At 35.0% G+C, this 14,901-nt stretch overlaps 1 protein-coding gene across 8 annotated transcripts in view; it reads left to right on the forward strand.

Annotated features, from left to right (window-relative positions):
• NEXN (nexilin F-actin binding protein) overlaps window positions 1-14,901 on the forward strand; it is a 48,207-nt gene that overhangs the window by 12,646 nt on the left and 20,660 nt on the right. For 4 of the 8 annotated variants that reach the window (XM_043575362.1, XM_043575357.1, XM_043575358.1 and 1 more), the window contains exons 2-5: window positions 9,440-9,518; window positions 10,936-11,127; window positions 11,320-11,398; window positions 11,483-11,631. In XM_043575362.1, coding sequence (XP_043431297.1) covers window positions 9,492-9,518; window positions 10,936-11,127; window positions 11,320-11,398; window positions 11,483-11,631 — 447 coding nt within the window. In that variant the 5' untranslated portion in view covers window positions 9,440-9,491. The remainder of the gene's footprint in view (window positions 1-9,439; window positions 9,519-10,935; window positions 11,128-11,319; window positions 11,399-11,482; window positions 11,632-14,901) is intronic. The other 4 variants (XM_043575361.1, XM_043575360.1, XM_043575364.1 and 1 more) reach the window with 1 other exon arrangement.

Here is a 14,901-nt window from a genome sequence, read left to right on the forward strand (position 1 = left end):
TGAAAGAGGGAGAGCGTGTATGCACACGAGAGGGGGAGGGGCAGACGGGGTAGGAGACAGAGGATTTGAAGTGGGCTTTGCGCTGTCAGCACAGAGCCCGATGCAGGGCTTGAACTCATGAATAGTGAGATCATGACTGGAGCTGAAGTCAAATGCTCAACTAACTGAGACACCCCAAATTCCACACAAGTTTATAGGCTAGTAGGGGAAATGTTGACTAATAGCATATAAAAAGCATGAAAGTGGGAGGCAGTAATCAATGAGTCTAAGATTGAGTGGATATTTGGAATATGACAGTATGTTCCCAAAAGATTAATTTGAAAATCTTCTGTAAATGTCCAAGAGCAGATTTTAAAATAAGTGCAGACAGTTCATTAAGAAAATAAAAGTTGGGTCAAAGGGATGGGATGTTTTAGACTTCTCAGTTTTGATGATTACTACATGTATATTGAAAATCTTTCCATGATGCCTTTTGGAGTTTATTTTACATTATAATTTCTTATTTATAGGCATTGAGGTAGGCATTGGAAAGGAACCAATCCACGGTAATCTGGGAAAGGAGCATAAAGTCTATCAGATGTGCAGGTCAAAGTCTGGGTGGAATTAAGAGAAGTGCAAAAAGTAGTCTGAGAATAGAAGTCATTATCTTAGGCATCTGACTGGAAGGTTGGGGTATGGTGTATGCTTACTTTCAATTCTGTGTCAGATGATTGATGTTAGAACCCCACCTGTGTTTGTAGATAGTAAAGCAGACTGGACCATTAAAAATCCTGTTCCAAGGCTTTTGTTGAGGGTTTTGGCCAAGAGACTATTAACAGCATGAAAATTGGGAGAACGTCTGTCTATTCAATGTTGTATTTCTCAATACTTAGCAGAGTGCCTGGCACGTAGCAGATGCTTAATAAGTATTTGTGTAATAAATAGTGTATTCTATTTATATTGTATTCCATTATTGTATAATGAAAATCATAATGATAGTGATGAGAACAGTAATCTTTAACTGTTTATAAAGTGCTTCACCTTGGACTTGGCAGGATTTACCTATCAGCAAACAATTATTATGTAGGTCTATGCTGGGCAAATGCCATGGGCTATGGATACAGTCGTGCATAAATTACAGTCTCTACTGTCAAAGAGCTCACATTCTAGTAGAAGAGGTATTCAAGAAAGTTCATTACCATACATTGTGGTAAATGATACAGTCAATGTAAGTATGGAGGTGATATGGAAACACACACAGGAGAAGCACGTAATCCAGTCTTGTGGAGTCGAGGAAAACTTCCTGGAGAAAAGTGACTAAGTACTAAAGGATGAGTAGGAGTTAGCTAAGAGGTAAGGGAATGGGCAGAACATTAAGCCAAGGGAGGTAGCTGTGCAAAGGCTTGAGGTGTGTCAATATTTCAGTGTGAGTGATAGGGTGGGAGGAAGGTGTGACAGAGATGAAGCTAACGAGGCAATTTAAAGGGCCAAAGTGTATCACTGAAGGAAAAGTTTAGAGTAAGAAGAAAAGGGCAAAGACTGAAACATGGGCAAACAACACCGAAGAGGTGGAGAGAGGCAGAGAAGTCCTCAGAGGAGACAGAAGGAATGGTTAGAGACACGAAAGAACAGGGAGAGAATGGTGTCATGGAGCTGAGTGAAAAGGATTTCAGAATGAAGGAGTGGCTGAGAATGTCAGGTGTAGTAGTGACATTCTGAAGGAGAGAACTGTACATTTTATGGGCAATATAATGAGAAATATAATGAGAAAATGAGAAAAGCATTACTCCTATTTTATATATATTATATATATCAACTTCAGTTTATATACAACTGTATATAATAATTATATAATATATAATAATTATATAATTAATAATTATATTTTATAGAATAATATATAACTTATATGTTATATATAACATCTATAATTATAACTTACATAAATATATAAAAACTTATAAATATAACTTATATAATTATATAATTTATATATAATATGTACATATTATATATATAGTTTTATATAAACTGAAATTGAGAGAAGTAAACTGGTTTGCCCAAGACCATACATCTAATAAACAACCCAAACAGAAACCCTAGTAGAAGTTTTCTGGTTCTAACTCCAGTCTTCCTCCATCATCACAGTCTTCTTAATGTGCTTAGAAAATCAACAATTAACTGAGAAGTTGTCATCAGAATATATTTATAATCCTGAATATTTTGCTACAAAATCCTTAAACAACAAAAGCTCTAGTAGAATATTTTGGAAGACTTCAAAATATATTTGTATTACCCTTTTATTAAATGTAAAAATACACAGGTTTGCAAATTTTTGTATGAGAGAGGGTTTATGAAAAATTATGACAAGATTGAATTTGTATATGTAACTTTAAAAACTGAAGTGTAAATAACATACAGTGTTATTTTAGTTTCAGGTATACAACATACTGATTCAACAATTCTATTCATTACTCAGTGCTTGCCATGATAAGTGTAGTCACCATCTGTCACCATACAATGTTATACGGTATTATTTATTATATTCCCTATGCATTGCTTTTCGTCTCTGTGACTTAGTTATTTTATAACTGGGAGTTTGTACTTCTCAATTCCCTTTATGTATTTGGCCCATCCTTCCATCCGCCTTCCCTCTGGCAACCACTGGTTCTCTCCTTTTAAGAGTTTATTGGAGGGGCGCCTGGGTGTCTCGGTTGAGCATCCGACTTCGGCTCAGGTCATGACCTCACAGTTCCTGAGTTCGAGCCCCGCGTTGGGCTCTGTGCTGACAGCTCAGAGCCTGGAGCCTGCTTCGGATTCTGTGTCTTCCTCTCTCTCTGCCCCTAACCCACTCGCATTCTATCTGTCTCTCTCAAAAATAAATAAACATTAAAAAAAAATAAAAGAGTTTATTGGATTTGTGTCCTTACTCGCTTGTTTTTTAGGTTCTACATATAAATGAAATCATAAGCTATTTGTCTTTCTCTGACTTATTTCACTTAGTATAATATCCTGTAAACTCATCCATGTTGTTGCGGATGGCAAGATGTCATTCTTTATGTTTGAGCAATATTGTGTGTGTGTGTGTGTGTGTGTGTGTGTGTGTGTGTGTGTGTGTGTGTATCTTCACATCTTTATCCATTCATCCATTGATGAATACTTAGGCTGCTTCCATATCTTGGCTATTGTAAATAATGATGCAGTAAACATAGGGGTGCATATGTCATTTTGAATTAGTGTTTTTGTTTTCTTTGGATTAAATACCTAGTAGTGGAGTTACTAGTTCATATGGCAATTCTGTTTTTAACTTCTCTGAGGAACCTCCATACCATTTTTCCACAGTGGCTGCACCAATTTCCAATTCCACCAACAGTGTATTAGGGTTCTATTTTCTCTACTTCCCTGTCAACACTTGGTTTTTTTTGTTTTTTTTTTGTTTTTTGTCCTTTTAATACTTAGTCATTCTGACCGGTGTGAGGGTATATCTCACTGTGGTTTTGATTTGTATTTCCCTGATGATTAGTGATGTTGAACATCTTTTCATATGTCTGTTGACCCTCTGTACATCTTCTTTGAAAAAAAAGTCTATTTGGGTCTTCTGCCCATCTTTCAATTGGATTGTTTTTGTTTTGTTTGGTGTTGAGTTGTAGAAATTCTTTATATATTTTGAAATTTTTTATTATGTTTCTTTATTTTTGAGAGGCAGAGAGAGACAGAGCATGACTGGGGGAGGGGCAGAGAGAGAGGGAGACACAGAATCCGAAGCAGGCTCCAGGCTCTGAACTGTCAGCACAGAGCCCAACGTGGGGCTCGAACTCACGGACTGTGAAATCATGACCTGAGCCAAAGTCGGACACTTAACTGACTGAGCCACCCAGGTGCCCCGAGATAATTGGTTTTAATAAGACATTACAATCAATGACTGTGGAACAGAGTTCTTTCTTGTGAAGTCAATGAACCTAACATAGTCAAATTCATACCTTTAACTTTAGCACAGAAAGACAACTGAGTTAGCAATTGGAATGTAATATTGTTTCTACCAGGAATTTAAAAAATTCCTTTAAAAAATTATAAAGGAATCCAATAGATAATTTGCCTGCTTGATTTTGAATTTTTTCTCTGAATTTTTTTCATATCTCTATAAAACTAGAAATATGAGTCCTATTGGTTTGTAACCTACATCTTAAAAGACAATTCTATAAGACAAAAAGCTAACAAACTTAGTTTGCTACAACTTTTTTATCCTCAAAATGCAGAACAGAGCAAACTCAGCAAAAGATTGTCTGCTCATATTTTAATTTAAAAAGTTAAAGTTAGTACTATTCAAATTTTCACAGACTTTCAGAATGAGAGCTCAGAGTACTGAAATGACATTTAAAAAACGATTTTAACTGGTTTTACTCATATTAAATTTAAAAATTAAACTTATTTTATTCTGAATCTATAAATAAGTCAAGATATAATTTGAAGATTTAAAAAAAAAATTAGATGAAGAAGCTAGCTGAGTCATTTATTCTCCAGGACTACTCTTGACAGGGTAATTTTTCACTGTCACCAAACGACAGAATTTTCTTTCATTTTGCCACAAAAAAAGGCTCCTTCAAGTTCCCTCTGGCCAATTAATCCAGCTAAATTTATCAATTTATGTGAGATTGCTCAAAGTTTCCTCATACCCTTTGGTATTAATTACTCTTTTAGATTACACAAATAATATATTAATGTATGCTAATTGGCAGGGAAATGTACGTTTTTACTGAAGAGGATAAAAAGGATAGGGAGACCATGAGTGATGAAATCAATCAAAATTTTTGATACCTACTAATGTTAGGTATTGTTCTAGAATTTTTTACATATGTTATCTAATCCTAACCAGGAAGCACAGAATTGAAATTTGGATTTAGATCTGATTATCAAATTGTTGTAATCAAAGTATGAGGTGATAAAGGCTTGTATTATGAGGACAATGGAAATAGTCAAGTAATATATAAGAACAAATTTGAAAGAAACAATCACAAATCTTGACAGTCTATCATAATTTAGGAGATCTAAAAGAAGAATGAACCAGAAATAACTCTAAGGTTTGAGAAGCTATGAGAATGAAGGATAAGTTCTCTTGGTTATACAAGAAGAAATATCTAATAGGTAACTCTAGATATGATAGAGTGACTTAGGTAAGAGATCAAGACTAGAACTACTGGTTAGTTTTATCTCAGGCACATAGAATTAGATTACTCACAAACCTTGGTAATGACAGATAGTCACGTACTGCCTGCTTTTATTAGGAAAGTACTGTTAATAATGTAATAAGCACCCACAGACCCACTGAACAACAAAAGTTAGGACCTTGTTAATAATTACATGGAATCACGTCCCATCTACCTTCATCATATTGTCTTCTCCCAGAGACAAAACTTTAGTCCCCAAATGGCTTCACTGGAAAGTTCTTGCAAACATTTAAGGAAAAAATTATATAGGGGCACTTGGTGGCTTAGTTGGTTAAGTGTGTGACACTTAATTTCAGCTCAGGTCATGATCTCAGTTCATGAGATTGAGCCCCTCATTGGGCTCTGCACTGATAGCATGGAGCCTGCTTGGGATTCTCTCTCTCTCTCTCTCTCTCTCTCTTTCTCTTTCTTTCTCTGATACTCCCCCACTCACATTCTCTTTCTCTCAAACATAAATAAACATTAAAAAAAAAAAGAAAAAATGATATCAGTTCTACATGAGATCTTACAGAAAATTAAGACAAAATAATTCCCAACTCATTCTATGAGAGCAGTATTATTATTAACAAAAGCAGATGTTACAAAAAAATAAAACTACACACCAATATTGTCCCATAAACATGGATGGAAAACTTCTTAACAAAATTTTACCAAATTGAATTTATCAGTATGTTAAAAGGATAATGCATCATGACCAAATGCAGTTTCTCCTAGGAATGTAAAGTTGATTTAACATTTGAAAATAAATTAACGTAGCTTACTATAACGAAAATGAAACATAAGATTATCTCAATAGATACAGAAAAGACATTTTATTAAATCCAACATCCATTCCTAAAATTACTCTAGCACAATAAGAATAGAAAGGAACTTAATCTCATACAGGGCATCTAAGAAAAATCTGTAGCTAAAATCATTTAATGGTGAAAGACTAAACATTTTTCCCCTAAGGTCAGGAACAAGGCAGATATGTCTGCTCTCCCTACTTCTATTTGACTTTGGTTCTATCCAGAACCTTCAGGCCAAAAAAAGAAATAAAAGACATACAGGTTATAAGGGGAAAAAGTTGAAATGCGTTCATAGATGATATAGTCATCTATGTAGAAAATCAATTGGAATCTATAAAAACAACCCAATGGAACTAATAAGTTACTTTGGCCAGGTAGCAGGATAGAAGATGAGAATACAAAAATAAATTATATTTCTATATACCAGTAACAAATGATCATCAATTGAAATCTAAAAAATAACATCATTTACAATAGCATCAACAAATACAGAAGTATTTACAGATTTATATGTGAATACAAAGGACCTAGAATAGTCAAAACAAGTTTGAAAAGGAACAAAGTTGGGGTTACACTAATTTTTTCAAGGCTCATGATAAAGTACACTAATCAAGAATATGACACGGTGACTGGAGTTAAAAAAAATACTGTGGTATTGGCATCAGGAGAGAGAGACTGATGTAACAGAATGGAGGGTCCAGAAATAGACCCACCATAGTCAATTGATTTTTGACAAAAATGCAAAAGCATTTCATCAGAGAGATATGTCTTTTTTAATAAGTGGTCCTGGAAAAATTGTTTATCTGCAAAAAAGTGAACTTTTGCCATATACAAAAATCAACCCAAAATGGATAAAAGACCTAAATGCAAAACCTAAAACTATAAACCTCTTAGAAGTAAATATGGGATAAGTTCTTTGTGATTGTGGGTTAAGCCAGTACAACACCAAAAGCACACACTATAAAAGAAAAAGATGACAAAATAGATTTTATCAAAATGAAGTTTCTGCTCTTCAAAAGACATTGTTAGGAAAATGAAAAGACAAGCCAAAGACTGGGAGAATATCTTTTCAAATCATACATCTGATATAGGTCTTGTATCCAGAATATGTAAAGTACTTTCAAAAGTTAATGGAAAATAAATAACCCAGTAACAAAATGGGCAAAAGATTTGAACAGATACTTCTACCAAAGAATATTTGTAGGTAGAAAAGAAACATATGAAAAGATGTTCAATAGCATTAATTATTAGGGAAATGTAAATTAAAACCATAACGTGATGTCACTACACACCTTTAGAATGTCTAAAAGTTAGAAGACCCATACCAAGTGCTGGTGAGGCTATAGAGAAAGTATAACTCTCATATACTGTTGGTGTGAAGACAAAATGGTACAATCACTTAGAAAACAGTTTGTCAGTTTCTTAAAAAGTTAAACATACATCTACCATAAGGTCTAGCCATTATACTTTATTTACTCAAAAAAGTATATGTTCATACAAAAGTTTACACATGAATATTCATAACAGCTTCATTGTAATAGTAACTGCAAACAGCCCAATGTCCAGCAACAAATGAATGGTGGTATATTCAACAAACTGTGGTATTCAACCAATTCAATAGATTGTGGTATATTCATACAATGGAATAATATTTAGTACTAAAAAGGAATGAACTATTGATGATCCAACTATTGATGGATGAATCTCAAAATACGCTGGATAAAGGGGCCTGATAAAATGGTACATACTGATTCCATTTATAGAAAATTGAATCTTTGGTGACCAAAAATATACCTGCCTGGGGATGTGGGTGGGAGAAGCAAGAAAAGGGGGGAGTTAAGGGATCTGAGAAAACTTTTGGGGGTAATGTTTATATTATCTTGGTTGTGGTGATGGTGTCACAGGTACATACATATGTGAACTTATCAAACTGTGCACTTTAAAAAAATTTTTCTTTTGTTTATTTTGAGAGAGACAGAGACAGCATGAGTGGGGGAAGGGCAGAGAGAGAGGGAGACAGAGAAGCCCAAGCTGGCTCTGTGCTGTCAGTGCAGAGTCTGATGTGGGGCTCAATCCCACAAACCATGAGATCATGGCCTGAGCCGAAACCAACTGACCCACCCAGGCACCCCCAAACTGTGCACTTTTTTTTTTTTTAACGCTTATTTATTTTTGAGACAGGGAGAGACAGCATGAACGGGGGAGGGTCAGAGAGAGAGGGAGACACAGAATCTGAAACAGGCTCCAGGCTCTGAGGTGTCAGCACAGAGCCCGACGCAGGGCTCGAACTCACAGACCGCAAGATCAGGACCTGAGCTGAAGTCAGCCGCTTAACCGACTGAGCCACCCAGGCGCCCCTGCTCTTTTTAAAAGCGTAGTTTTTTTGTATGTCAGTGATACCGTAGTAAAGCTATTAAAATTTTTTTAAAGCCAATAGATAAAATTCTAAAAGTTACTCAAATAGTTCATAAGTAGTCAGGGAAAGAGTAATAGAGGAAGAAAAAAAGGGGCGAACAAGAAACAAATAGTAAAATGGTAGTCTTGGGGCGCCTGGGCGGCTCAGTCGGTTGAGTGTCCGACTTCGCTCAGGTCACGATCTCACGGTCCGTGAGTTCGAGCCCCGCATCAGGCTCTGTGCCGACAGCTCAGAGCCTGGAGCCTGCTTCGGATTCTGTGTCTCCCTCTCTCTGCCCCTCCCCTGCTCTCTCTCAAAAATAAACATTAAAAAAAATTTTTTTTTAAATCAGAATTGATTTTTCAAAACAAGGTCCAATTATATGCTGTGTCCAAGAGATGCAGTGTACATATAAAATAATAAGTTGAAAGTAAATAGCTAGAAAATTATATACATCATACAGACTAAACTTAAGAAAGTTGGTGCAGCTATTTTAATATTAGATAAGTTCAAGACAATGAGATAAAAAGGAAATTTCGTACTGATGAGTCAATTCAAAAAGATGTTATAATCATAATGCATATGCACTTAAGAGGTTGAAATTACACGAAAAAAATGACATAATTAAAGGAAGAATCCTTTATTAGACAATCCCACATACCTGAAGACTGATAGAATAACTGGGCCACCAAAAGAAAAAGACACAGAAGATCTCAATAACACGATAAACCACCTTGACCTAGTTGATACTTACAGAGTAATACACCCAGTAACTGTCAAACACAAATTCTTTGCAAGTACACTTGATACATTCACCAAGCTATTCTGGGCCATAAATTTACAAGGATCTTTTAATACCATGCACCTTGTACCCTCTTTTACCCTGAATCTTGGGCAAAGGAGCTGAAGGTTACCACAATTTATTACTGGCCTGGATTGTGTCAGTATTTTTTGAGGAGCAATTAACATGCTGTTTCTGTTTACAAAAATACATAGAATATGAAAAATTAAGTCATTAAAAATTCTTATACAATACTAATGTATTTTTTCAGGTGCAAAAATATACAAAGCTCCATAATCACCCTGAGACCACATAGAGCAAACATGAATGATATTTCCCAAAAGGCTGAGGTAAGTCTCAAACCTTTAAAAAAAAAAAAAAAAAAAAAAAAGGGTGGGGGAAAACAGGATTGACTGTAGAACTGCTTAAAGGGCAGTTGCTTTGTGGAAAGGTCATATCCAGACGTTCATAATGACATAGTGTCAAGATATAAAATGTAAGAGCTAAAATTCACAGGCCGGTCTTGGGCCCAGTATTTTCATTTGGATTCTAATCTTGGAAGCATAATTATTAAATCTGTAAATGATAGTGAAATGCAAGTGATGGCTAACATCTTGAATAGAATTTTAATACCTTGATAAATCTTAGAAGTTATTTTTTAGTATTAAAAAAAAAAACACCCAGATTTGACATATACTCTTAGGAGAAAGCAATAAAATCACTCTCGGGTAAAGCTCTGTCCTAGCTACTTCTCCCAACAGCTGCAGTAAAATTTCTCTTAGTCTTTTTCTGGTTCTTGGCTGTAGTTTCTGAGAGTTGTAGTAAGAAGAGCTCAGTTGCTGACACCCCAACATTATGAAGTTTAAAAAACCTTAAATGGCCAATGGCACCATAAGAAAATAATAGAGGGGGTGGGTATGCCACAGATTAATAAGTAACTTGTCATTATTACTAGGATAATGGGTTTGGTGTTCTGAGGCACTGATGTTTTATTTACTGAAACGTCTTCCGGTGATCAGCTTAATTTTCAAAATGATGAAAATAATTTGCGCTCCTGGTTTTAGAGTGGAGGGAAATCTTTTCTCCAGTCTTTTACTAGATCCCTCCTTTTCCAGGGGAATCTCTTTTGCCATCCTAGAGCTCAGCCTACTTGGAGTGATACAGCCTTTTTACACATTTTTAATGTTGGTTTACAGAAGTTCTAGATGGACAGTACAGCAGTAGTAACAGCATACAAATCACTGCTTTGTACAAAGAACCTGGAGCACATGGGTACTAAAGGGCTGCCCTTCAGTTTTACTTCTATTTGATATGGAAACAAGCAAGAGCATTGACATATGAATGAGGCTATAAACTTTAAAGCCTGAACTTTTGCTTTATTTTCACCTTCACCTAATTTATTGAAACGAGTCCTCGTGTCTTTTAAGTAAGAGATGTAAAATCTGAATCTTTAATAATGGTGTGGGAAAATAAAGTACAGGTTGTTTTAAATTAGAATCCAGTATTCAGTTTTTATATTTTGCTAGCGTTCGCACCTACAAAGTGGAACTCCTTTATATTAATGAAGTTTTTACTCTGTCTTCTGTAATTTCATTTTTCATAATTAGACTTTAGAAAGTAATCAGATTCTGATTGTATAAATATTTCAAATTCATTTGTTTTCTGTTTCAGTATTTCTTATATTGCTTATGCTGATCTATCTTTACCTGATTTCTTCCTATCTTATTTTTTTTATAACTTTCTTCTCTTTATTTTCTTCTAACGAAGATTCTGCTTTCTTCATCTAAACCTGTCCCAAAAACCTATGTGCCAAAACTTGGCAAGGGTGATGTAAAGGATAAGTTTGAAGCCATGCAGAGAGCCAGGGAAGAAAGAAATCAAAGGAGATCTAGAGATGAAAAGCAAAGAAGAAAAGAACAATATATTAGAGAGAGAGAATGGAACAGGAGAAAGCAGGAGGTTATTTTATTTTATTTTATTCTTGTGCAAAATTCATTTTCATCTTTTTAATTTATGCTTTATTCACATTAACCATATTTTATATTAAATATAACTAAAACAATTTTCTGTATTTGTCAGTTAATTTCAAACTTTGCATATAATATAGTCTAAATTTTTGACATGCTCCTATTAATTTATTTAACCATTTAGATTAAAGAAATGCTTGCTTCTGATGATGAGGAAGAGGCATCTTCTAAAGTAGAAAAGGCTTATGTCCCAAAGCTAACAGGTAAGAAACTTGAGGGGTAAATTGCAAATGAAATTGCAAAAACAGAAATGTAGCAAATATCAAACATGTTTTGTATATTCTTAGGAACTGTTAAAGGTAGATTTGCTGAAATGGAGAAACAAAGACAAGAAGAACAAAGAAAGAGGACAGAGGAGGAACGAAGACGCAGAATTGAGCAGGATATGTTAGAGAAGAGGAAGATACAACGTGAATTAGCAAAAAGGGCTGAGCAGGTATACACTAAATATTAAATTGGTATTTCTTCAGAAACTAATGGTACAAAATAAAACAATCAGTACATTGCCTAATTAAAATATTTTAATATAACAAACTTATTAAATAGCAGCTAACTTGAAAACAAGATCTTAAACACAAATATTTAATATCAGATAAATATATCACATGCCTAGAAGGATTAAGGGCAGAATATACTTACCTTAAGGTTGAACGCTAGGATAACTTTTGTTATGCACCAACTTGTCATTTAGTCCATATTCCTTACACTATCCACATTTCTTGTTTTTCCTGACATGTTAGAGGACTTTACAAAGATATAAGGCAGTGTCACATAAACTATCTACAGTATGCTGGTCTTTCAGTAGCAATCAATAAATAGTTGTTGGTTACTATTACACACTAAGGCATAATTAGGATATCTTCCTACCCAAGAATTTGAAACAAATCACATTTTATTTAATAATGGTATTATTAGCTAGCTTATTAACTTTTTTTTTTTTTTTTTTAAGTTGGGGATGGTAGTAGAAGAGGGGAGAAATGTGTGACAGCCATTTCTTTCATATAGCCATTACTGATGCCCATAGCCACAGGGGACAAATTAGAGGGGAGAAAAAGAAATTGTTACTATGATCTTATATAGTCTCTTAATGAATTTAGAATTCCCACATATTTTAGCTCAGAGCATGAGAACTTAGAGGCTAGTAAGTATTTTTAAAATACTCAAGAATATGATCTAATTTCCAGAAAAAGCTAATGTCTCGGGGCGCCTGGGTGGCGCAGTCGGTTAAGCGTCCGACTTCAGCCAGGTCACGATCTTGCGGTCCGTGAGTTCGAGCCCCGCGTCGGGCTCTGGGCTGATGGCTCAGAGCCTGGAGCCTGTTTCCGATTCTGTGTCTCCCTGTCTTTCTGCCCCTCCCCCGTTCATGCTCTGTCTCTCTCTGTCCCAAAAATAAATAAAACGTTGAAAAAAAAAAAAAAAAGAAAAAGCTAATGTCTCAAAGTGATTAATGATTATAATGACATAGAAACTTAATCAATAGTCATACTTTTATTAAGTAAAGAATTGATCAGCTCACAAAAATTAATGCACTGATACTTGTTTTACATTATAAATTATGCCTAGTCATAGACTTGATGACCGTTATATTGTTTATGAACTTAACCTAGTCTACATTATAAGATCAAAAGAGATGATCAGTGTATTGAGTTTAATGAGATGGCATTTATCTTAGAGTTGTTAATAATATTATATGAGTTAATAAATGCAAAGCACTTAGAACAGTGCCTGGTACACGTAAGTAGACTATAAATGTTTCACCTAAGTGTCATGAAACCATTTTAGCTCCTCTTTCTTCTCTCATCAATATGTTAACAAATATATTAACATGGTCTTCATAACTACAAAACTATTTTTATTGTGAAATTGGACTTGGCTCTTTTTTGTCTACTCTTTAAGTGCTTTAAATCTGTTTGCTATGCTCCTTCCAGTTTCCTACCTTTCTAAAAAGAAAAATGACAAAGAAGGCAAAGCATATGCCATGTTTGCATGTCAAAAAAATGTATTTACCCAGACTTTGCAAATAGACACTTCTGTGGCACAAATAACCACTTGTATAGTGGCAAATAATGACATAATGCCAGATGAATTATAGAAAAGAATTGGAATTTCCTATATTTTATTACTTTGTACATCTTTATCTAAAGAAAGGATGGTATGTACTTTACCTCCGACATCTCCAGTCATCAAAGATGAGAATTCATTTTGCAGTGTAAGTTCACCCAGGAATATAAATATAAGTGAGTATTATAGATTATGCATTGTCAAATATAAAATATGTCAGTATATGTAGTTATATTTACAATATAAATTATAAAATATGGTAATAAAATATGTAATTAAAATATATGGTGTTTGGCAGCAAGTACTGTACATGGGTTTAGTCTACTTATGTTAAGTCTTATCAACTTTTTCAAAAAAGCACTGATTACTCACTAGACTTTAAGACCCACTACAACCCCAAGAACTGAATATACAGTGGTTTCTCAAAGAAAAATGACGTGTATGTTGAAGGAGGTATGTTTGAATATGATGAAGACATGGGATACTCAGAGAGGGAGACAAAGTATCATGAAAAAGAACCACTTCTTTTAGTAACTCCAGAAACTACATGGCAGGGTGCCGTAGAATCCTGATTAATGAAAATTTTGATCCATTACATTATTTGAGAATACGTAGGTAGAGCAAAATAAACTATTAATAGTAATTTTATCTTTCAAATATGGAAAGTCCAATTTTAAAAATTAAGTACATTTTCTGCTCAAATCTAATAAAAGTGAATCTGTCTTTGAATATAAGAAGTATGACATAGGTAATCAAGAAAAAATTGTTTTTGTTTTTTAGTAGGCTCCACACTCAGTGTGGAGCCCAATACAGGGCTTGAACTAACAACTTTGAGATCAAAACCTGATCTGAGATCGAGTCAGATGCTTAACCAACTGAGCCTCCCAGGTGCCCCAAGAAAAGTCTTAATGTTGGGGCACCTGGCTGGCTCAGTTGGTGGAGCATGAGACTCTTGATCTTGAGGTTGTGAGTTCAAGGCCCACTTTGGGGGTAGAGTTTACTAAGGAAAAAAAGTCTTAATGTTAATTTGAAAAATCCACTTGTACAAGTCCATATTCAAGACTGCTTTAGAAGGGATTCTTGAGTCAGGAGAACTACCAGATTCTAGGATCTTATGATGAATTAAAAATGAGTATACTTTGTATACTGGATGTTAGAACCAAAGACCAGTAAAATTTGGGGGAGAATCTTAAATTTTTTTTTCTTTGTTTTGAGAGAGAGAGAGACGGAGAGCACATACACAGGGGAGGGGCAGATAAAGAGGGGCAGAGGATCTGAAGCAGGCCTTGTGCTGACAGCAGAGAGCCCTATGTGAGGCTTGAACTCATGATCTGAGCCGAAGTCAGATGCTTAACTGACTGAGCCACCCAGGTACCCCTTAATTTAGTATAATCTGGTTATCTTTGAGGATATCCTGATGGGCAAGGTTAACATCTATCAATTTAGAAAAAGAGAAATTGTTGATAGGGGACTGTGATGTTGAAAATAAAGGGAGTGGTGCCTGGGTGGCTCAGGCGGTTAAGTGTCTGACTCTTGGTTTTTGGCTCAGGTTATGATCTCACGGTTCATGAGTTTGAGCCCTGCATCCAGCTCTGTGCTGATGGTGCAGAGCCTACTTGGGATCCTCTCTCTCTGCCCCTCTTCT

The sequence above is a fragment of the Prionailurus bengalensis genome, chromosome C1, assembly GCF_016509475.1.
Source record: "Prionailurus bengalensis isolate Pbe53 chromosome C1, Fcat_Pben_1.1_paternal_pri, whole genome shotgun sequence".
NCBI classification, from domain to species: domain Eukaryota; kingdom Metazoa; phylum Chordata; class Mammalia; order Carnivora; family Felidae; genus Prionailurus; species Prionailurus bengalensis.